The following is a 25306-nucleotide window of genomic DNA, read 5'->3' as shown; positions in this document are numbered from 1 at the left end:
TGTCCCTTGTAATGGCGTGAATCGCTGTTCAGCTTGCCATTGTCTCTGTCGAACTCCCCCTCTGGGTTCGACTACATGTTGGGGCATGCCCGATTGCCCTTGTCTGCCTGGAGAACTGTGTGCTGCTTTAACAATGTTGAATCTCTGTCCCAACCATTCCTTAACACAATACCTCTCGTCTGTTCTGCTAGTGGCCATGCTCGCGTGGTTTAAACCCCAGTTTCTCGTCACCATTTATACGTCCTTACTATACAGTATAAATGCACACATGGCCCATGCTTGAGAGAAGGTCAGTCTGTGACCTGTCCTTTATCCCTTAGCACTCAAGTGATGAAAGTGGGTGGAGCTTCCCCTTTTATACCTGAAGGTCCAGGTTAGGAGTGTCTCCCACAAGTTCACCACCTAGTGGTCAGTATTCTCACAGTGTACAACTTAGGTCAGATTATACATGGGTTACAATGCTGGTTGAATACATGACAAATCCCACCTTCCAGATCAAGAGCATGGGGGTTGTTGTGTATTGCTCTGGTACATTAAATGTATGATAAGTACAATGGTGCACCACAGAGGGCGCTGTGGTGGGAGACCTGAAAGTACCAGCATGAAACAGTATAAAAGGCTGCCCACCATACCTGTGGAGCACTCTGGAGCTGTTCAATAAAGGATTAAGGTGACAGCAGTTAGATCAACACCAGACCGTGTGGAGTCAGTGATTTGTATGTTACATACACGACAGTGGCGACGAGGAAGCGGGCGAACTCCACGCAACCATGACTACTCTGGGCTCGTTAAAGGATTTTACCGTGGGAAATGATTGGGAGGCCTTTACGGAAAGGCTTGAGTATTACTTCACAGCAAACGACCTGACAGGGAGCACGGACGAAATGAGAGGTAAGCGTAAGGCGATATTGCTTTCCAGTTGTGGCGAGGAGGTTTACTGTCTCGTCAGGGATTTGCTGGCACCTGCGAGCGCCAGAGACAAGTCATATGAGGAGCTAGTCGCACTCATTCATGACCAGTTGAAACTGAAGGAGAGCATCCTCACGGCCAGATACAAATTTTACCATCACTGCAGACCTGAGGGCCAGGATGTCACCAAATATGCCGCGGACCTCAGGAGACTCGCGGCACCGTGTGATTTTGGCGCACACCTTGACGAGGCGTTGCGGGACATTTTCGTCATGGGGATTGGCCACGAGGGCCTCCTTCACAAGCTGCTAGCCACGGAACCCACAGTCACCCTGACAAAGGCCATCGCCATCAGCCGGGCATATATGACCTCGACTTGCAGCACCAAGCAAATGATCCACACAGTCTCGAACCCGGCAGGCACTGTCCACAGCATAGCGCCCACCATGGACAAAACTGCAGAACGTGGCTCTGCCCGGGGCAGAGAGCACAGACCTCGGGGTCCTGGAACTCAGAGTCCGCTGAGGGGGGCCAATCAAGCAGCACCATGCTGGTGCTGCGGAGGAAGCCATGGGGCTCACCGATGCAGGTTTGCGGAGTATACGTGCAATACCTGCCACCTGAAAGGCCACCTTTAGCATATGTGTAAAAGAAATCGGACTCACCATGTGGCTGAAGAGATGGGGGGTGATGCACTGTTCAGCGAGGAGTAGGCAGAAGAAGATGAGGGGTTGGGACTGGTTATGTGCACCGACAATTCGCCCCAAGTGATAATGGAAGTAAAAATTGACGGAGTCCCAGTGAGTATGGCAGTGGATACGGGATCGGGTCCATCATTGATGAGTCAGAGAACTTTAGAGAAACTGTGGGGTAACCCGGCTGCATGACCCAAGCTGGTCCTGGTCACGGCGAAGCTGCGTACCTACACCAAGGAACTGATACATGTTCTCGGCAGAGCGGATGTGCAAGTATCTCACGGAGGCGAGACGCACGGTTTACCCTTATGAGTCATTGCAGGTGATGGGCCAACGCTCCTCGGCAGAAAATGGAAGGGAAAGGTCCATGGGAGCTGTGAAGACTTCTCTCCTCCACAGACTGCTGCTCCCCGGCTTCCCAAAGAGCAGCGCCAACCGAGCTGGAGCTGCAGCCTAAATCCACACACAGGCGACAGCAGCCCAGAACTCCTGACCCCAAGCAATCCTGCAGCCTCAGCCTCCACAGACGAGCAGACTCTGGAAGAACAGGTTTGCAGGTCAGCCTCCACTCAAAGTTACAGGTGCGGGCCTATTGCTGCGGTGCGGGCCGGCGGGGCGCTGCGGGCGAGAAGCGGGAGGCCCATCGATGGCCGGCAGATCCGGGGGGCCCACGCAGCGGAACAGTCGGGCGCGATGGTGGCGGCCATGAAGGCCGCAGGAGGGGCGCCAATGGCGGCCGCAGGAGGGGCGGCCACGGCGGGAGCGGAGGCCGCGGCGGTGGCGACGGCGGGCACAACTCGGAGGGACGTGAGGCAGAGCGGCAGATGCGGCAGCAAGCACGGAGCGACTTACTGTGACTGATCGAGTCCAGGGAGCCATCGCTGCAAGAGGGATTGATGTGGGTCGTTTTGCTTTTTCCCTTTCCCTCCTTCCTTGTTTCTTCTTCTTTCTAGGTCAGCAGAACACCTAAGATGGCGACGCCCAAAGGAAGACTCGTGGGAGCCACAAGATGGCGTCTTAAAAGGGAAATGCTCCCGGGAGTCTTAAAAGAGCCTCACACCACTGCGGTCCCCACATAAAGACTTTTGGACTTTTGTAAGACTAGAGCAAGTCTAAGTGTGCTATGTGAATGTAGGATGATGGATTTATGACAAGAAGTAATATTTTAGTGCTGGGTGGTCACTGTGTTTAAAATAATGGACATTAATTGCGAATTACGACAAGAGTTAATATTTCAATGCTGAATAGTCACTGTGTTTAAATTCAGGGACGTCGATCCATGATCAACATTACCAATGGGCTAATGCGTTTTTCGATTTATGGGATTCAAGCAATGGCATTTTGAACTGGCGGGGGCAGTAATGTCGTGCCTTGCTCTGGTACATTAAATGTATGATAAGTACAATGGTGCACCAAAGAGGGTGCTGTGGTGGGAGACATGAAAGTACCTGCACAGGGCAGTATAAAAGGCTGCCTACCACACCTGTGGAGCACTCTGGAGCTGTTCAATAAAGGACTAAGGTCACAGCAAGTTAGATCAACACCAGACCGTGTGGAGTCAGTGATTTGTATGTTACATACATGACAGGGGTGAGGGGGAGGGGCATGGGAGGTTGAAGCCCCAACTCGTACTCACTCTGGAGGATGTGCAGGTGCTGCCCAGTGTCTTAAGGAAGACACGAATAACCTCCCGAAAATGCTAGAGGACCGAGGGTCTAGCGGGAAGGAGGAACTGAGCGAAATCCTTATTAGTCAGGAAATGGTGTTTGGGAAACTGATGGGACTGAAGGCCGATAAATCCCCAGGGCCTGATAGTCTGCATCCCAGAGAACTTAAGGAAGTGGCCCTAGAAATAGTAGATGTATTGGTGCTCATTTTCCAAAATTCCATGGACTCTGGATCAGTACCTATGGATTGGAGGGTAGCTAATGTAACCCCACTTTTTAAAAAAGGAGGGAGAGCGGAAACACGGAATTATAGACCGGTTAGCCTGACATCGGTGGTGGGGAAAATTCTGGAATCAGTCATTAAAGATGTAATAGCTGTACATTTGGAAAGCAGCGACAGGATCAGTCCAAGTCAGCATGGATTTATGAAAGGGAAATCATGCTTGACAAATCTTCTCGAGATTTTTGAGCAAGTAACTAGTAGAGTGGACAAGGGAGAACCAGTGGATGTGGTGTATTTGGACTTTCAAAAGGCTTTTGACAAGGTCCTACACAAGAGATTAGTATACAAACTTAAGGCACATGGTATTGGGGGTAATGTATTGACGTGGATAGAGAACTGGTTGGCAGAAAGGAAGCAAAGAGTGGGAATAAACAGGTCCTTTTCAGAATGGCAGGCAGTGACTAGTGGGGTACCGCAAGGTTCAGTGCTGGGACACCAGCTATTTACAATATACATTAATGATTTAGACGAAGGAATTGAATGTAATATCTCTAAGTTTGCAGATGACACTAAGCTGGATGGCAGTGTGAGCTGTGAGGAGGATGCTAAGAGGCTGCAGGGGGACTTGGACAGGTTAGGTGAATGGGCAAATGCATGGCAGATGCAGTATCATGTGGATAAATGTGAGGTTATCCACTTTGGTGGCAAAAGCAGGAAGGCAGATTATTATCTGAATGGTGATAGATAAGTAAAAGGGGAGGTGCAACGAGACCTGGATGTCATGGTACATCAGTAACTGAAGGTAGGCATGCAGGTACAGCAGGCAGTAAAGAAAGCAAATGGCATGCTGGCCTTCATAGCGAGAGGATTTCAGCATAGAAGCAGGGAGGTCTTACTGCAGTTGTACAGGGCCTTGGTGAGACCACACACTGAGTATTGTGTGCAGTTTTGGTCTCCTAATCTGAGGAAGGTCATTCATGCTATTGAGGGAGTGCAGCGAAGGTTCACCAGACTAATTCCCGGGATGGCAGGACTGACATATGAAGAAAGACTGGATTGGCTAGGCTTATACTCACTGGAATTTAGAAGAATGAGAGGGGATCTCATAGAAACATATAAAATTATGAGGGGACTGAACAGGTTAGATGCAGGAAGAACGTTCCTGATGTTGGGGAAGTCCAGAACCAGGGGACACAGTCTAAGCATAAGGGGTAAGCCATATAGGACCGCGATGAGGAGAAACTTTTTCACCCAGAGAGTGGTGAACCTGTGGAATTCTCTACCACAGAAAGTTGTTGAGTCCAGTTCGTGGATATATTAAAGAGGGAGTTAGATGTGGCCCTTACGGCTAAGCAGATTTGGGGGTATGAAGAGAAGGCAGGAGTGGGGTACTGAAGTTGCATAATCAGCCATGATCATATTGAATGGCGGTGCAGGCTCAAAGGTCCGAATGGCCTGCTCCTGCACTCATTTTCTATGTTTTCATGTTTCTATTGAGGTGCCAGCCCCCTTCCTGAGTGGTATTAGTGTTGGGACATCCCATGGTTTCGCACAGTCCGAGGCTGTGGTCCCAGTGGGGTGCAGAAAGGCACACCGAGGGCCCCATCGCCCGAGGCTGCGAGACCCAGTGGGATGCAGCGAGCCACACTCAGGGCATCATCATCCAAGACTGTGGGTCCCAATGGGATGCAGCAAGCCACACCCAGGGCCCCACCATCCGAGGCTGCAGGTCCCAGTGAGATGCAATGAGCCATACCCCAGGGTGAGGAGGGGAAGGAGAACTTGACAGTGCTCTCCTAAGGTGCAGGATCTAACAGATGTGGTTCAGATGATGGCAAGGAGTGCAGAGAGCATTGACCTTACACGATCACTCCTGTACACCAACAGTGGGGTGGGTGATGAGATATCTGGAATGTTAGCAGAAGTAACAACACTCTCACGAGAAATGGGAACACTGTCCGGGCACATGAGGGAGGGAACGTCGCAGGTAGCTGCTACACTGTTGGTGAACATGAGGGAGGGAATTTCGCAGGCACCTGATACACTGTCAGTGAATATGAGGGACGAAATGTCGCAGGTAGCTGATACACTGTCGGCGAACATGAGGGATGGAATGTTGCAGGTAGGTGAGACACTGTTAGGGTGCATGAGGGAGGGATTGTTGGAGTTAGTTGCTGCAATAAGGGAACACATCCAGACCCCGTGGCCATTGACAGAATCAACTGCCACTCCCACTCCAATCCCCAGACCAGCCTCTGAAGAGGCCCAAGCCGGGCTTTCCACATTACCACCTGCGCACAGCCGCCATCAAGAAGTGCGCATTACCCGAGATGCTCGAAAGAATAAGTTTGGTACCAACCCGAGAAACGCTGTGCCACCGCCGGCAAGCAGAGTTGGAGTCACCAAGACCAAGCGCAGCGAGCGGTCTTAGAATAAGGTGGAGGAGAGATGCATGTAGCCTTTTTTTTACTGCTGTTGTTGTTGTTATTATTGTTGTTACTGTTGTAACTATTCTTAAAAGTTTTTTGCAAGTGATGTAAATTTACAAGTTTAAAAGTTTGTAAGTGATCTTAAAGTTTTTAAGTGATGTTAAAGTTTGTAAGTGATCTTAAAGTTTGTAATTGATCTTAATCGAAAACTTTAAAGGTTGATACAAGAATATTTTTATTAAAGTTAAGTTAAGTACAAACAAGTGTTTGTTAAACTTTTGAATAAAATATATATTTTCAGTTATAACTGAATCATTTCCATTAATTGTTCCATTATTAACACAACCTTTTGAACTAAAGAAGAAACATTTCCATTATTTGTTCCATTAACACAATACAACATTATGGAACATGGTCCATTTGGAATAGTTGCTGCTGAGCCTTCAGGCAGCAAAGTGTTCACAAATGAGCTGCTGGCACAAGGCTCGAGCAATCGTTAAAGGGGCACGACGGCCCACCCTACTCCGCCATCGTGCTCCAGGTACAGGTAGTTGCATGACTTCCTCTTCTGCCTCCTCCTCCTCCTTGTCATCTGCATGTTCCTCCTCATCATCAGCCATTCTCACCTCAGGTGGGTCTTCTACTATCATCTGCTGCTGCCTTATGATGGCTAAGTTATGCAGCATGTAGCACACAACAATGAACTGACCGACAATCTCAGGGGAGTATTGCAAGTAGCCTCTGGAATGGTCCAGGCATCAGAAATGCTGCTTGAAGATGCCAATAGTCCTCTCTATTATGCTGCATGTTGCAATGTGTGACATGTTGTATTCCCACTCAGCTTCTGTCCGGTTTATGCATAGCGGTGTTATGAGCCAGATGGCAAGGCCGTGCCCCTTGTCTCCCAGCAACCAGCTCTGCCCTTTTGGCTGCGGTGAAACATGGCAGATATAGCGTTCACGTGTAGGATGAACACATCATGGATGCTCTCAGGGTATCTCGCATCAACTGACATGATGAGATGCAGACGAGCCGCCCATTCACAGAGTGGAAGCCTTTTCTGTTCCTGTACATCTCGGAATCCTTCAAAGGTGCTCACAAGGCAATGTGGGTACAATCAATGCAGCCTTGTACCTTTGGGAAGCCAGCAATCCTGGAGAAGCCCATAGCCCTGTCACACATTGCTTGGGCGGTCATGGGGAACTTTATGTATTCATTCCTCTGGGCATATAGTGCAGCAGTCACCTGGCAAATGCAGATATATGTTGCATGTTGAGAAATGGCGCACACATCCCCAGTTGTGGCTTAGAATGATCCAGATACATGAAATGGAAGTGCAGTGTAACCTTTACTTCAACTGACAAAGCAGTCCTGATGCTTCTAGGGTGCAGGTCTACTTTTACTAATTCACAGCTCTCGGTTACACCTTCTTTGTGGAAACGCAGCCTTCTCACACAGTCTGCATCACTCAGGTGCAGGTATGAACGCCTGTCTCGATATACCCGATGTGGTTAAGGTCTCCTGCCCATCATCCTACATGCTCTGAGGTTCCTCATGCGATGATGTCTAATCAATCATCTCCTCCACAGCACAATCATGCAAAGGTTTGCACATAGTTTGGCATTGTCAATATTGCGCCATAATTAAATTGTAGCTTTGCAAGAAGCTCAAAACAGCAGGACAAAGAACTTAAACCTTCTTTCCTCTCTCTCTCTCTCCCCAAAGTCGATGCCCGAGTATGAACCACACCCTGGTCTGCGCATGCGTAATAGGCTTGCTTAGAATGGGAAGCTAGGCATTCAATGATGACATTTGGGGCAACAAAGTCTAATGCAATTCTTTAATGTTTGATTTTTTTCAAAGCAACACCCCACCATCGACTGAACATCTCCTCACCGGGCTCGAGCGCCAGCCAGCAGAATCGCACCCTCGCCCGGACACACGGGCCCGGCATTCACCACACTCCCTAGACTTCTTTTGAAGTTGCTGTATGTATAAGGGTTCTCATCCCTTCAGTTCGGCTTACACGCCCCAGGCTTCTTTTGAAGCCGAGCCCCGAGCCCCTGTGTCCGGGCGAGGGAGCGATTCTGCCAGCCGACGCTCCGACACTTGAGCCCAGTATTTTGAAAGAAAACAAAAATTAAAGAATTGCATTAGACTTCCATTTTCTCCCATTTGACTTTGAAAAAATTTAAGCTTCAATGATGCATATTCTTTGTCTTCTTGACCCCCTCCAAAACTTCTGGCGTCTTTCTGCACCGATTTTTTAATGTGCATTGGTTTTTCTTAAGTGCCCAGAAGGTTTTTTGGGAGTGGTCACATACGCCGTCCCAGGAAATAGGTAAATTGGCCAAACTTGCCTAAATCTGAAAAACTGGTGCAGACATCAGGTTACGCCCACATGATGCAAAAAAGTACTAACCTAAAATATTCGTAACTAACTGAGTTACGCTGGCGCAAAAACTTTGGGGAAACTGGGATATTTTAATTTACGCCAAAAAAGCTGCACACACCAAAGAAACGGTGCAGATAACTGGGGAAAATTGAGCCCAAAGTGTTTGCGGAATGTATCAATATAGAAAGGAATAGGGTGAAAAAGTAATGCATAATAAAGAGATCTGTCAATTTGCTCTCCGGTGTTTAATTAGTGTTTTATGGAAGGTAATGTGTACACTCAATTATCTTAAATCATTATTACCAATTATGCTGGAGATTCGGACAGAATCTGGGCCACTCATACTGAAAGACAGGAACCACAAACCAGTAACCGAAAACTTGAGGCCTTAATTCTGACGACGGCAAATTGCCCTTTCCAGCTTCAATATTGAGGGTAACATTGAGGGAAAGTTGCATCTTCAGAGTGAGGGAATTGGTGAGTCAGTGAGTGGAACTTGGAGAGTCTTCAGAGTGAGGAAAAGAAATAGGATTGCGTGCAACCGATTATGGAGCATCATCTCTCCTGTGACTGGAACAATTGCCTTCTCAACCTATGTATGGTATGTACTTAAAATGGAGAGGAGGCATGAATTAAAAGTGGAGTAAAACCAAAGGACCTGAAATTACTGGTGCTGCAGATCTTGGAAAGCCTGATTTCTGCTCATGGTGGCCAGGAATTTGGGGTGGAAGCTGGCTTCACCATAATTCTGCCCAATTTACTGCAGCCCTTTAAATTCCTGTGGAATAGGGGCATGGTGGATCTACATCAAGAAGGCATATCTTAGGGCCCAGGCTTTCTTGGGAAATTTCATCCAGGACGCCTCCTGATATGCCTGTTGGGAGCAAGCAATTGTACCATTATAGGCCTAGAAAGGCCCCAAACCTTTCCTAGAGTAAGGTAATCAATCTCAGAACAGATTAATTGAGCTAGCCCTGAAAGCACAATAGCTCTGCTCGAAGTGAAGATTCTTTCTTCATATATTTTCTGTGGCATGGGAGGACCTGAGGGTACCCCAAGCAGGATAAATGTGGACATATTGAGGCAAACATTGCTGAAATTCCCTTACATGTGCCTTTCACTTGCTCTGATTATGCAAATAGCCTCATCTTCAGGATTGTAACTGGGTCTCTGGCTTTGGACGAGAGCGGTCGGGCCGTCACACTTGCACTGATGGAATGGACTCCCAAGAATTTCAGGGCCAAATACTTTAAAAGGTACAGAAATGTATTGTTAATATAACAAAGATTCCTAAAATATTTAAATTCATTTAGAAAATATGACATTTACTTACAGCTGCTCCAGTGACACGAGTCCTTTAAATGCTTGCCTGTCAATTACACGAATGTTATTCTTGTACAGGTAGCTGAAAATAAATCAGAAATTTAACCATAGAAACATTGGTACAGAAGAACCCATTTAGTCAACGTCAGTGCCAACTCACCTGCCATTATCTGCTGAAATTCCATTTCTCTGCCCTTTCCACATTTCCTATAATATTTTTCTCCACAAGTCTCTATTTAATTCCCTCTAATTCTCAGCATCTTTATTCTGACCCTCAGAAGCCCCCTTCCACCCAAAGCTCCATATTTATTCCACATTGCACAGTATTTTAGGAAGTCCTCAGACCTAGTCAGGCATTTGTATCTCTGCTTTACCATTCTTAAGATGTGTTTTATGATAGTTTTTTTGCTGCATCGACCTCATTATACCTGTCTTCAGCAGGTTTATGTGAACGCCACAAGGTACTGTAAGCCAGGTAGTGGGTGGCCTTGGTCTCCAAGGAGCTAATGTTGCACTTTTGTTTTCCAGGATCAAAAAGAAGGACAATGGATTATTGTAAAATAAAGGTGTCATGACTGCTGACAGGAAAATGTGTATTAACCAGCACAATCCATGCAAATAGACACAAACTAGCTACGCATTGTTAAATGGGAAGCTCTGTGATGTCACTATTGTGGGTAGAACATGCAAGGCTATGTCTATGTAATTAATGATACCATGGACTTTGGGAAATATTGTAATCTGGGCAAAATCCAAGGCTTTCTTCTGCTGTTTCTAGTTGTTCATTCGGAAAGTGATGGAGTTGTTTGTTCTGGCAAGCAATGCAACAATCACCTGCTTTATACTTGAATGGACTGCAGATTGGCTGGTGTTGCTAATATGCTCTGTGGCAGCCTGGAGGGAGCCTGAGACAATCATTTTCAGGACTGCAGTGGCCTTTACAGCAACTGGCTGTTGGCTTCAGGACATGCTGGCACATATCAGGCATTTGGTCTTCCCCCTTAGAGCACCATACAAGCTCCAGAGATGCAACTAACAGTACCTATCAGTCACCAAGTTGCCATGAGAGTAAGGCCAATTCAGTTCCACAACTCTTATAGCACAGAAGCACCCAGCCACCTCTCATGAAAATGACCCTTAAGTTGCACCTAGGAGGAGCACCAGACATAGAATAGGAGAAAGAAAGACATGTTTAGACACCCAGGGTTAGCACAGTATAAGGAGAGAGTGGCTCATGTTCACTTTTAACTTCCTTGTCGTAATGGCATGTGTTTATTTGATGCTCTTTAAAGTTGGAAAAATATTCCAAGATGCTTCAAAGAGGCATAATTTAAAAATGGACACTAAGGCAAAGAAAGAGACATTGGGAAGGTGACCAAAAGCTTAGTCAAACAGATGGAGGAGGTGGGGGTTGTAGGGCTGGAGGCTATAGAGATAATGATGGCAGGGCCCAGTAAAAGATTTAAACATGAGTATAATAATTTTAAATGTGAGACATTGGAGGGCATATAGATCAGGGAAGACAGAGGTGATAGAAGTTTACAGATGGTGGAGAATGGGAGACCAGTCAGGAGAGCATTGAATAGTTGAGTCTGGAGATAACAAAAACATAAACAAGGATTTCATCAGCAGGTGGGCTGAGGTAGTGTCAGAGGCAGGCAATGCTATGGAAATGAATGTAGGCAGTCTTTGTGATGGAGAATATGTACGGTTGGAAACTCAGTTCGTGGTCAAATAGGGCAAGCTTGTGTAAAGTCTGGTTTGGCCTGAGACAGTGGTTGAGGAAGGGGATGGAGTTGGAGGCATGACTACAGAGTTTGTGGCGGGGCCAAAGATGATGGCTTCAGTCGTCCAAATGTTAGGCTGAAGGAAATTGCGGCTCATCCAAGACTGAATGCCAGACAAGCAATCTGCCAGCACAGCAGTTGTGAAGAGATAGGGCTGGGTGTCATCAGTGCACATGTGGAAGCTGACCCAATATTTGTGGATGGTATTGCCAAGGAGCTGCATGCAAATGAGAAAGAAGGGGGTCAGCGATGGATGCCATTACTGAAGATACTCTGGCTACGATTGAATAGGTAAGAGTGGAACCAAGCAAGGAAAGTCTACCAAGTTGAGAATGGAGGAAAAGCACATGATGATGTGGTTGATCATGTCAAATGATGCAGAGAGGCCAAGGAGTACAAGGAGGAATGTCGATCATGACTTTGGTTAGTGCAATTTCAGGTTTGTGGGAGTGGTGGAAACCTGATTAAAGAAATTGAAATGGAGTTGCTAGAGAAATGAGCATGAATTTAGGAGATGACAACACATTCAAGGGCTTTGGAGAGGAAAGAGAGGTTGGAGATAGGATGGTTAATTTGCAAAGACAGAGGCTTCAGTATGCCCTGAAACACCATGAAATTTATATTGGGTAACTTCTCTTGAGGAACCCTGATCTATACAGACCTTGTCAGAAATTCCTGGCACTGCAAACGCATAATTGACAACTTACAACCTCCTCCAAATCAGAAATGTTGACGCTAATGATTCTGGTGCTGATAGGGTCAGGGAATTATCTGCAGAAGGCAATAGACTGGGTTTGAATAGTTAAATTGTGGAAATTAAATTATTCCGGTGTCTGGCCTGATAGTCTTTGTGTTCAGGATGAGATACAACTTAAATATGCAAAATCATATATGGTTTCTGGAAGAAGCAGTCTTGTTGGATAAATGTCTTGTCTTGTTCCCTGCTTTATTTCTAATGTTAAAGTGATCAAAGGCAACATAATTGCTTTAATGAACCTCTGAACCATTGAGAATGTTGGAATGGCCAAGTGTGAGGGAAGCACATGCTTCCCATAGCATCAACCAGAAAACTTAATTGATTCATTACAAATTAAACAAAATAGCAAGGTCCCATTATGAATCATACCACAGGAACTGGCTTCAGTGAAAAATGAAACAAAGGAACATTAAGAAAGTGAGACTATGAGCAGAACATAAAATATATGGTGAGATCATCATACCGAACAAAGTACAAGCTTACATAATGATGGAACAAAGATTATACTGGCAGTATGGCTCTAATCAAACATTCAAAATAGTTTTCATTGGTCCACTTATTCTTGCATTTTAGAATACATTGCCAAAGTGGCTGGCTATGTTTTAAATGCATGCACTAGAAATCATTAAAGAAATTTGTATACCAATAAATCAAAGTGAGCTGGAGGGAGGTAATCAGAGCTGGATGCAGCCTGTCAGTGGCCTGGCCAGGGAAAGAGTTGGCCACAGAAAGGGAATAGCAGAAAAGAAACATGGAACTTTAGAGCAATAAAATAAACCACAAGGAGGAATAAGTGGTCTGGTCTCAAATTGCCCTGATTTTAACCTAACCCACCCAGCGGGAAAGGGGCAGCTTGAATGCCCTTTTTCCACCCCGTCCAATTTTATGCCCCATTGAAGTCAGTGGAGTGTAAAATCAGTTGGGGTGCATTCATATGACCCAAACCGAACAGGCAGGTTAGGTTAAAATCTGCTTTATGTGTAGCGACATTGTAAACACATTTGCTTGGAATTTCCGTGAGCGTTCTCTTACAGCTGATTGGAGGAATCCCCAGAGAAACACCGCAAAAGGCTAAAAGGTACAGCAGGAGATAGGGAGAACCCAGTGGAAACTCAGATCAATTAGTTTTGAATGCATGTATGATGTCTTCACCCAGAGGACAAGCAGAATCAGAAAAAGAAAACAGCAGGGGATAAGCAAAGATACGACAAAGAGGAAAGACAGAAGCAACTTGAGAGAAAACAATATTATGATATAATTTCAGATCTAAAAAGATTGGTATGCAAACTTGCACAACAATTAAAATACTATGGAATTAGTTTTGCTGTTTCTGCGCTTTCTACCTTGTTTCATTTACAGTCATTTATATGAATCCGATACAATTGTAACAGCCCAGTAGACAGAGCGTGCTCAGTCAAACCTGTTGGGCAAGAGGAAGTGGCCCAAAAAGGGAGTGTTAAAAATGTGTTTTCGCGTCCAGGAGGAGCAAAAGTGATTCTCCAGGTTCCACATCAATAATGTGAGCCGTTGTCACCCCAGGCTTTTCCCCATCCATAATTGCACCCTGCACAAATCCACTTTACTGCCAGCCCGGGTTGCCTGATCTGGAGCTGGCAAGCTAGAGAGTGGTGGCACCAGCTTACCAGCAGCATGATAATGAGGCCCAGCTCTCAAAATAGACCGGACCTCTTGCCAGCATAATCGGGCAGCCAGTTATCGCACTCCACTGGTCAATAGTTAAAATCAACTCAATTATCAAAATATGGAGCACTGAAATAGGTGGATGGGAACCAACAAGTATAACTGCATTGAATTTTAAATTCAGCACTTACAGGTATTTCAGGTTGTCCAAGTCCTCAAATGCTTTCCTTGGTATTCTTTTGATTTGGTTATTGTTCAATAATCTGTATATATATAAAAAAAATCTTGATTTTCACAGCATATATTGCACCAACCTTTATAAAGAATATGTTTATGTTTCACATAGTATATGGAAGAAATCTTCCCCTTATTCAATAAATCAGCAGAAACAGGGTACATTTTCTGAATCCATGCCTGCAGTGTGTACCTCATCCACTGCTACTGCATATTGGAAAATTGCAGGAGGCCAAGGTACTCACTGCTGTTGTGAACTCCGAAATTTAATCTTAAGAATTAACTCGGTGATTAGATTATTTTTGTACATAACACCACAGACACTGATGACGTTACATCCAGTGCCAATAACTCTCAATGAATGTCTGTTGACACCTGAATTGTCTCCCACCAATACAAATCTATATTTTAATACCAGACACAAACAATACTTGGCTATGAAGGACAGACTGGAGTAGATTTTCAATTTGCCGGCCCATTACAGAAACCAGCTGAATTTCATTTCAAGTTTAACGCCCAGGAGGCAAGTTGAAAATCTACTCTGCTATGTCTTGTAATATCATACTACAGGGTAGTAGGAAAGCAAGCAACAAGCACTCTTAAAAAGCCCTACGGTGAGAGACATTCTCCAATATTTGAGCTATCAGTTTGCTGTGTTCCCAATGCCTTTTTCATTCAAATTTTTAAAATTAATCAAAATGGAATTTAATGAATTATTTAAAACAAAAATATATTTTTTGAAAAATAAATGTACATATTTTAAAGGGACTAAAAATAAACTTACCTTATTTCACAGGTTTTTAAATGTTTAAATTATTGAAAAAATGTTTTTTTCTGTCTTTTATAAGTCTTACGCTGATAAAAGCAGGCCTTACGTCTTACCCCTTATTTGTGAAAGGGAAATCATGCTTGACAAATCTTCTGGAATTTTTTGAGGATGTTTCCAGTAGAGTGGACAAGGGAGAACCAGTTGATGTGGTATATTTGGACTTTCAGAAGGCGTTCGACAAGGTCCCACACAAGAGATTGATGTGCAAAGTTAGAGCACATGGGATTGGGGGTAGTGCGCTGACGTGGATTGAGAACTGGTTGTCAGACAGGAAGCAAAGAGTAGGAGTAAATGGGTACTTTTCAGAATGGCAGGCAGTGACTAGTAGGGTACCGCAAGGTTCTGTGCTGGGGCCCCAGCTGTTTACACTGTACATTAATGATTTAGATGAGGGGATTAAATGTAGTATCTCCAAATTTGCGGATGACACTAAGTTGGGTGGCAGTGTGAGCTGCGAGGAGGATGCTGTGAGGCTGCAGAGCGACTTGGATAGGTTAGGTGAGTGGGCAAATGCATGGCAGATGAAGTATAATGTGGATAAATGTGAGGTTATCCACTTTGGTGGTAAAAACAGAGAGACAGACTATTATCTGAATGGTGACAGATTAGGAAAAGGGGAGGTGCAAAGAGACCTGGGTGTCGTGGTACATCAGTCATTGAAGGTTGGCATGCAGGTGCAGCAGGCGGTTAAGAAAGCAAATGGCATGTTGGCCTTCATAGCAAGGGGATTTGAGTACAGGGGCAGGGAGGTGTTGCTACAGTTGTACAGGGCATTGGTGAGGCCACACCTGGAGTATTGTGTACAGTTTTGGTCTCCTAACCTGAGGAAGGACATTCTTGCTATTGAGGGAGTGCAGCGAAGTTTCACCAGACTGATTCCCGGGATGGCGGGACTGACCTATCAAGAAAGACTGGATCAACTGGGCTTGTATTCACTGGAGTTCAGAAGAATGAGAGGGGACCTCATAGAAACATTTAAAATTCTGACGGGGTTAGACAGGTTAGATGCAGGAAGAATGTTCCCAATTTTGGGGAAGTCCAGAACCAGAGGTCACAGTCTAAGGATAAAGGGTAAGCCATTTAGGACCGAGATGCGGAGGAACTTCTTTACCCAGAGAGTGGTGAACCTGTGGAATTCTCTACCACAGAAAGTTGTTGAGGCCAATTCACTAAATATATTCAAAAAGGAGTTAGATGAGGTCCTTACTACTAGGGGGATCAAGGGGTATGGCGAGAAAGCAGGAATGGGGTACTGAAGTTGAATGTTCAGCCATGAACTCATTGAATGGCGGTGCAGGCTAGAAGGGCCGAATGGCCTACTCCTGCACCTATTTTCTATGTTTCTATGTTTCTATAATAATTTCACGGGCATTCGCTGGGCAGAAGTTGGGCTAATAGCCCAACTCTCCACCCTCAGAAGCTCTTTTCGTCCGAATGCATGTGATCTGTGAAGAGGATTCTTGACAGATCGCAAGTTTTGGGTTTAGGCGCATGAGCAACGCATGCCTAAACTTGGAACTTGTGGGGCCTCTACGGGCCCGTGCGCACCTCGTCGCGCCCGTAGGGGCCGCAAATTTAGCCCAATAGTATATCGAGTCATGAGAAAACAGGTCGTGTTGCATTTAGCATTGGTATGAGCAATTTATGTCATTGTGGTAGGAATCACACTCAATAACAATTTATGCCAACGCTTAATATGGGAACAGGATGCTATTACAGAGCAGAATATTGTCCTCATTTAAAATGTAATTTATCCTGGACAACATTCCTTCCTCCATCAGCACCATCAGACACAGATGAACTGGTCATTTATTTCATTTGATATTTGTCGGACCTTAGTGTGCGCAAACTGTAGCATTTGCTGACATAACGACAGTGACGATACTTCAAAAGGTATTTCATTGGCTGTGAAGTATTTTAAGATACCCTGAGGACATGATGAGGCACTATGCGAATGCAAGTTCAAGTTCTTTATTTCTTAATTTGCTAAACTGGAGAGATGGGGGATGAAATTCATCTTCGGTAGGAGTTCAAAATGGGCAGTAGCAGATTGGCTGCCCATTTTCCTTTCTGTCCATTACCATCCATTTTATGCCACAGCCAACATTGAAAGTTTGACCCAATGTTAGCCAACTTTTGCTCCCCATCTTCTCCTCCCATCACTTGACATAATTAGATGAAAGAAGCTATATTAATTTCTTAAAGTGGGACCTGGCCCTGGAAAATATAACTCTGTGGATAATTTATGCTCATTATTGTAATGTCTGTAAGCTTGTAATGTTTGTAGCTCCACACTTTGGATGTGGACGTATTGTATACTGCAACTACAGAGTTAATAATTAAACAGTAGGTTCCGGAGGCTTCCGAGAGAGCGGCCTGCCATGTTAGCTGTGTGTGCTGTGCTCTGTGAATATATCACATTTGGCGGCGAGATGGGATTTTTTGGATTATTTAAAGCTGAAATTTTGTTGGTGAAGGATTCAGTCAGCCGACAGAGAGACTTTGGGAGCTTCTCTGTCTTTGGAAAAAGCTACAAAATCCGAGGTAAAATACAGCACACTGTGTGAACAGCTAGAAATTAAAATGGCGGCACCCGTGCCAGTAATGGGACATTTGGGTGATGATAAACGCGACCAGGAAAGGTTTAAAGCGTATGTGGACCGGCTAGAAATGTATTTCACTGCAAATAACATAATCGAAGTTCCAGACAATGTAGTCTAGAATCAGGAGATATTGGAACGGAAGAGAGTGATCTTCTAATCGGAAGCTGGTCCGGAATTATATGAAACACTGATAAATCTGCTTGTGCCTGCCGAGCCAAAGAACACAACGCTTAAAGAGATTTTAATGAAGCTGGAGCAGCACTATATCGCTAAACCATTAGAAATTGCTGAAAGATATCGTTTTGATATACGAAATCAAAAGGCCGATGAAAGTATCAGTGATTACATTGCAGCATTAAAAAAGCTATCCATTCACTGTAATTTCGGAAACTTTCAAAATCAAGCATTGCGGGATTGCTTTATTTGTGGGATGAAAAATGATGCGATCTGAAGAAAGTTATTGACGATGGATGACTTGACTTTTGAGATTGCTTGTCAGACAGTGAGGTCGATGGGCATGTCCGACCAATATTCTTGAGAATTTCACAATAATTACGATCGTCAGTTAACCGAGGTGAATTGCCTGCAGATTCAAAGTAAAAGGCAGTGGGGACCCAAAGTCTTAGAAACTGAAAATTCTAACAGAGCGTCGAAGTCGTGCTATAGGTGCCTGGGACAACACATTGCTCAAAGTTGTCTATATGTGAAGGCAGAGTGTTTCTTCTGCAGAAAGACTGGGCATCTTGCGAAGACATGCCAACTGAAGGGTAAATCAGCTTTTAAAGCAATGAGTCCAGTTTTCAAAGCTATGAGTAGAAAACCCCAGAGACTACATAGCATGGAAGAAAAACAACAGGACGTGCATATGTTAGAGTTACACGTCATTAGGAGCACGAGGTTAACGGACAGCGATTCGGAAAGTATCAAAATCCACGTAGATGTTGTGGGATTCAAGATACCAATGGAAATCAACACTGGTGCATCCGTGAGTGTAGTATCGGAGTCACTATACCTTGACAAATTGCGTGATTTCCTATTGGAGAAACCCAAGATGGAGCTGCGAGGCTACTCGGGAGAGAAAATTCCTGTGGTAGGTCGTATCACCGTACCGATGAAATACAAGGATCAATTTCAGAACTTGCCTCGAATAGTCATGAAAGGAGACAAGCCTTCCTTACTAGAAAAATATTGGTTGAGATCACTGAAGCTGGATTGGAGTGAGATTTTCCGTGTGGAAGTGAGATTTGCATCAACAGATGATGTTATCAAAAAGTATCCGAAGGTGTTCTGCGAAACGGGCAGTCCGATCCAAGGCTTCAAGGCGAGTGTCAGGGTATATAAAAAGGGTCGGAGGGTCTAGTAAGGAGGAGGAACTGAGGGAAATCCTTATTAGTCGGGAAATTGTGTTGGGGAAATTGATGGGATTGAAGGCCGATAAATCCCCAGGGCCTGATGGACTGCATCCCAGAGTACTTAAGGAGGTGGCCTTGGAAATAGTGGATGCATTGACAGTCATTTTCCAACATTCCATTGACTCTGGATCAGTTCCTATGGAGTGGAGGGTAGCCAATGTAACCCCACTTTTTAAAAAAGGAGGAAGAGAGATAACAGGGAATTATCGGTAGTGGGTAAAATGATGGAATCAATTATTAAGGATGTCATAGCAGTGCATTTGGAAAGAGGTGACATGATAGGTCCAAGTCAGCATGGATTTGTGAAAGGGAAATCATGCTTGACAAATCTTCTGGAATTTTTTGAGGATGTTTCCAGTAGAGTGGACAAGGGAGAACCAGTTGATGTAGTATATTGGGACTTTCAGAAGGCTTTCGACAAGGTCCCACACAAGAGATTAATGTGCAAAGTTAAAGCACATGGGATTGGGGGTAGTGTGCTGACATGGATTGAGAACTGGTTGTCAGACAGGAAACAAAGAGTAGGAGTAAATGGGGACTCTTCAGAATGGCAGGCAGTGACTAGTGGGGTACCGCAAGGTTCTGTGCTGGGGCCCCAGCTGTTTACATTGTACATTAATGATTTAGACGAGGGGATTAAATGTAGTATCTCCAAATTTGCGGATGACACTAAGTTGGGTGGCAGTGTGAGCTGCGAGGAGGATGCTATGAGGCTGCAGAGTGACTTGGGTAGGCTAGGTGAGTGGGCAAATGCATGGCAGATGAAGTATAATGTGGATAAATGTGAGGTTATCCACTTTGGTGGTAAAAACAGAGAGACAGACTATTATCTGAATGGTGACAGATTAGGAAAAGGGAAGGTGCAACGAGATCTGCGTGTCATGGTACATCAGTCATTGAAGGTTGGCATGCAGGTACAGCAGGCGATTAAGAAAGCAAATGGCATGTTGGCCTTCATAGCGAGGGGATTTGAGTACAGGGGCAGGGAGGTGTTGCTACAGTTGTACAGGGACTTGGTGAGGCCACACCTGGAGTATTGTGTACAGTTTTGGTCTCCTAACTTGAGGAAGGACATTCTTGCTATTGAGGGAGTGCAGCGAAGGTTCACCAGACTGATTCCCGGGATGGCGGGACTGACCTATCAAGAAAGACTGGATCAACTGGGCTTGTATTCACTGGAATTCAGAAGAATGAGAGGGGACCTCATAGAAACGTTTAAAATTCTGACGGGGTTAGACAGGTTAGATGCAGGAAGAATGTTCCCAATGTTGGGGAAGTCCAGAACCAGGGGACACAGTCTAAGGATAAGGGGTAAGCCATTTAGGACCGAGATGAGGAGGAATTTCTTCACCCAGGGAGTGGTGAACCTGTGGAATTTTCTACCACAGAAAGTTGTTGAGGCCAATTCACTAAATATATTCAAAAAGGAGTTCGATGAAGTCCTTACTACTAGGGGGATCAAGGGGTATGCTGAGAAAGCAGGAATGGGGTATTGAAGTTGCATGTTCAGCCATGAACTCATTGAATGGCAGTGCAGGCTAGAAGGGCCGAATGGCCTACTCCTGCACCTATTTTCTATGTTTCTATGTTACAGAAGGACGCTAGATCGGTTTACTACAAGCCACATTCCATACCATATGCACTCAAGGAGAAAGTTGAGCAAGAACTCAAAAGACTAGAGACTGAGAACATTATTTGTAAGATGTAATTGGGCTACACCATTGTTGTTGTACCTAAGTCTGATGGTAAGGTAAGATTGTGTGGTGATTATAAAGTCACCGTAAACTAGGTTCTAGAAGGTAATGTCCCCAATACATTGCCGAATGTAGAAGATTTGTTCACAACACTGACATGTGGTCAGATCTTCTCAAAACTGGATCTTACGAATGCCTACTTACAGCTTGAACTAGATGAGGAGTCCAAGTCATGCTTGACTATAAATACTCATTTAGGCCTATATCAAATTAATAGGCTACCATTTGGAGTGTCTTAAGCCCCTGCCATATTCCAAGGGGTAATGAACCAGATTTTGCAAGGTATTGAAGGGGTAGTATGTTATTTGGATGACATACTAATTTCAGCACCAAATAGACAAATTCATAATAACATATTGAATGAAGTCTTCAAACGGCTAGAGAAGCACAGAGTACGAGTGTCTGCTCGTAAGTGTGAGTTATTTCAAAACTCAGTAGAGTACTTAGGATACAGAGTAGACAAAGAGGGTTTATTTCCAACTATGGGAAAGCTGGAAGCAATCAGAAATGCACCCACTCCCAGGAATGTCACTGAACTTCGTTCATTCTTGGGCCTTTTGAACTATTATGGGAAGTTCCTACCAAATTTGGCTGCAGTATTACATCCACTGAATGAACTATTGAGAAAACAGGTCCTTTGGAAGTGGTCAAAAGAATGCGATACAGCATTCAAGGAGTGTAAAAGCAAATTGGTAGAGAGCACCATTAGTTCACTATCACATATCTAAGGAGACTAAGCTAGCATGTTATGCCTCTCCGTATGGAGTTGGGGCAGTAATTTCTCATGTATGACGTAGTGGGGAGGAGAGACCAATTGCTTTTGCTTCACGCACTCTCAGTGCCAGTGAGAGTAATTATGCGCAAATTGAAGGGAAGCTTTGGCATTAATTTTTGGGGTCAAGAAGTTCCACAAATACTTGTATGATCGTAAGTTTACTATCGTTACGGACCATAAGCCCCTAACAGCAATCCTCCATCCAAAGTCCCCAGTTCCAACATTAGCTGCAGCCCGAATGCAGAGATGGGCTTTGATTTTGTCAGCATATACATATGATATTGAATACGGACGATCAGCTGATCACAGTAATGCTGATGCTATGTCTAGATTGCCATCCCCATCACAGTTACACCGGATTGGGAAGAAGTGTTTTATTTTTCATACATTGATGAACTGCCAGTCAGAGCAACAGGTAGAGCAACCAAACGTGACCCAGTGATGTCAAAGATGTATGATTATATTGGAAATGGATGGCGAAACCAGGTAACAGACAAAGATTTTCATCCATTCTTCATTCGAAGGAATGAATTATCAGTTGATAAAGATTGTATCATGTGGGGTGCAAGAGTAGTTATACCAAATAAATTCAGGTCCAAATTATTAGGAGACCTCCATGACCAGCACCTGGGAATGTGCTTGACCAAGAATGTTGCACGTAGTTATTTATGGTGGCCAGGTCTTGATAAAGATATAGAGTACATCATGAGTCAATGTATGACATGTCAATCGGTAAGCAAACAACCACCATCAGTACCATTACAGCCATTGAAATGGCCTCCCAGGGTGTGGCAAAGGCTACATATTAATTTTGCTGAGTTAGAAGGACAACAATTGTTCATTGTGATTGAAAGCCAATCGAAGCAGGTTGAGGTGTTTCCAAAGCGGAAAATAACAACAAGTAAAACATTGGACATTTTGCGAAGTTTATTTTCTTCATTTGGTCTCCCAGAAGAAATTGTTTCGGATAATGGACCACAGTTTCGTACAGAGGACTTTGCACAGTTCACGAGCAGAAATGATGTGAAACATACCAAGGTTCCACTGTACCACTCTGCCTCGAATGGTGCAGCAGAGCGCACTGTACAAATTGTAAAACATGCCCTCATAAAACAAATGTTGGACCCAAATCCAAAGAAACGACAGTTGTCATTGGATTACAAATTGGCTAACTTTTTGATTATGTATCGTGATACTCCTCATACAACTACTGGTAGAACACCAGCAGAGTTGTTTCTAAAACGACAGCCACGAACCAGATTCTCGTTGTTAAAACCAAACTTGGCACAGTCCATAGAAGAGACACAATTAAGACAGAAAGAGAATCATGATAGAGATAGAGTAAAAGAGAGATGTGTGAAATTAAACCAGAAGGTGAGAGTGAAGAACCATCACTATAAATGGTTAAAGTGGTTACTTGGAAGAGTGATGAAGATATGTGGTCCTCGCACATATTTGGTCAAGATGTTTGATAATGGATAGGTTACGTTTGTTCATGTTGATTATATTTTATCTTCAGACATGGAAGGAGTTGAAGGTGGGAATGATTCAATTATTTCTGACTCATCAGATAGTTTTGATATACCAGTAGCAATTACTACATCTAGTGTACTGGAAACAAATCCAAGAGAGGATCAGAATGTAAGTCTGAGTCCGAGTCAGGCAAACAAACAGCCTGAAGTTATAGTGAGTTCAAATGAAAATCAATGAAATTCCATGGAGGAAAACGTTCCTTAGGATGAACCTCGATTGAGTTTAGATTCGACACCATGTTTGGAAGGTTCTGTTCGAGAGCAAAGATATCCTCTTCGAAACAGAAAACAAGTGTCTAAGTTAAATTTGTAAATATGGAAAAAAATAAGTCTATACCCTGTGTTATATATAAACATGCAAATTATGTATGAATTTATTATAATAACTTATTCATTAAGGAGGGAGAAGTGTAATGTCTGTAAGCTTGTAATGTTTGTAGCTACACACTGTGGATGTGTATGTATTGTGTACTGCAACTACAGAGTTAATAATTAAACAGAAGCAGCAGGTTTCAGAGGCTTCCGAGAGAGCTGCCTGCCATGTTAGAAAGCTGTGTGTGCTGTGCTCTGTGAATATATCACAATTATCTATTTCCTTAATATTATGATCAGATGTCATTGTTACTTTCTCAGGAACAAATATATCTGCATTAAATTCTTTTCACATTATTCCCATTAAAAAAGGATACAAGTTTTGAGTCCTCTGCAGACATGCATCTCCAAACTCCGGCATTGCAAACAATGACATTTTATGTGAAAAAAGTAGTAAAACTGCAAATTCACTGAAGTGAATGTCTACATGGATGATTTGGTTTTGAAGAGAACAGACAGTAAAAGGGATTAACTCAGGAGTGAAACTATCAAACATCTGTTCTGCCATGTAGATGTGTAACTGGAAGAGAATGTTATAGCTGCTCTCTGACAGGATTTTCTGCAGGGTTAAAATCTGAGAAAAATGACAAAGAAGGCTGTCCCACATCCTTGCAGGCTGGCTTTCAGAGGATTGAGAGATTTGACTTTAAACAGTTACATCCTAGAGCTGGAAATAAAATGTTTGCTGGTTTCTCATTAGTGTGCTGGACAGATAAGCAACAAAGCCAATGTGGTCAACAAACTTTAATCAGCCAAACTCTATAATGTTGTGCAGTATTGTCATGTCACTGGGCTGGATTTTGGACTTTTAGGATTTTGGGGTGTTAATCGCAGCGGGGCGTTAAAGTTAGCGCCTGAAAATAGTTTGCGCCTTCGACTGCAAGTTTCGGCGAAAATGTAAGTTGGAGGAGTGTTGGCATTAAGTCAGGTGTTACACAATGGACTTTGTGCACCCAAACCGAAACTTGCGGCGGTAAAGAAGTTTCATTGTTGTTTCGTGCCCTGCAACATAACGTTGTATATTGTATGGTTTTATTTGAGTGTTTTTGTGACTTTGTTGCAGTAACATTTATGACTCATCATTTGCCATTGGTGTCTTATGCATCATTCCAACGTTCACTGGAGATGTGCCTTCATGGGGGCACATAGCGTATCCAGTATTAGTTCCATCCCTCAGTTTCCTCCATTTAGGAGAGCCGGTTCATTATGAGCTGGCGACCTGCGACTCTTTGTCCAGCGGCATCTCCACGCTGCCTCCCCCGTGGATGGGGTGCCTAACAAATGGGGCCTCGCCAGGCTCCTCTTCATTGTCCTCCTCCTCTTGAGGTGGGCATGCAATCCCCACTGGCAATGCCTAGCCCCTCATGATGGCCAAGCTGTGCAACATGCAGCACACCACAATGAATTCGGATACCTGTTGAGGGGAGTATTGAAGGCTGCCTCCAGAGTGGCGCAGGCATCAATCTGCCTGTAGGAGATGGCATACCTCAGTCAGCACTTCCTTTCAGAAGCACAGCCTGTTCACACACTGCTCCTCAGAGAGCTCGAGATCTGAGCGTTGGTGCCTGTAAAGCCATCGGGGGTAAGCTCTCTTCTCCGGACGTCTTCTGCCCCTCATCATCCGTGGGCTGACGTTGCCAAGATTCCTTCCCGTAGCTTGACACCGCCTGGCAATAGCATGGAGCATGATACACTAGTGAACTAGTTTTCTCACTGTAATGGCAGATAAAAGTAAAGTTTACAAGTTGGAGCTTCACACAGCATTATGTGCGTAACCGTTGTAGTCAATATGACCTGTGATGTAGGATCCTCATTCCTCCTTTTAAAAATGCTGCCAATACTGCATGGAGCACCCTGGGACCACCTGTTTTTTTCAGGCGTTTCCTGGGGCAGGCATTAAATGAGGTGTTAAAGCCAGAAGTTCCATCCGGGGTGCTAGCGCAGTGTTGCGCGACGATTGACGTCAACA

General features: G+C 44.3%; 1 protein-coding gene across 1 annotated transcript in view; it reads right to left on the bottom strand.

The window, feature by feature from the left end:
• Window positions 1-25306, bottom strand: part of LOC139275249 (peroxidasin homolog) — an 813818-nt gene that overhangs the window by 323735 nt on the left and 464777 nt on the right. The window contains exons 3-4 of the mRNA XM_070892453.1: window positions 14018-14089; window positions 9652-9723 (exon numbers count right to left, since the gene is read on the bottom strand). Of these exons, the coding sequence (XP_070748554.1) occupies window positions 9652-9723; window positions 14018-14089 (144 nt within the window). The remainder of the gene's footprint in view (window positions 1-9651; window positions 9724-14017; window positions 14090-25306) is intronic.

Source organism: Pristiophorus japonicus, chromosome 1, assembly GCF_044704955.1.
Source record: "Pristiophorus japonicus isolate sPriJap1 chromosome 1, sPriJap1.hap1, whole genome shotgun sequence".
NCBI lineage: Eukaryota > Metazoa > Chordata > Chondrichthyes > Pristiophoridae > Pristiophorus > Pristiophorus japonicus.
The sequence above is the reverse complement of the archived record's forward strand: the minus strand, read 5'-3'. Positions and strand labels throughout refer to the sequence as shown.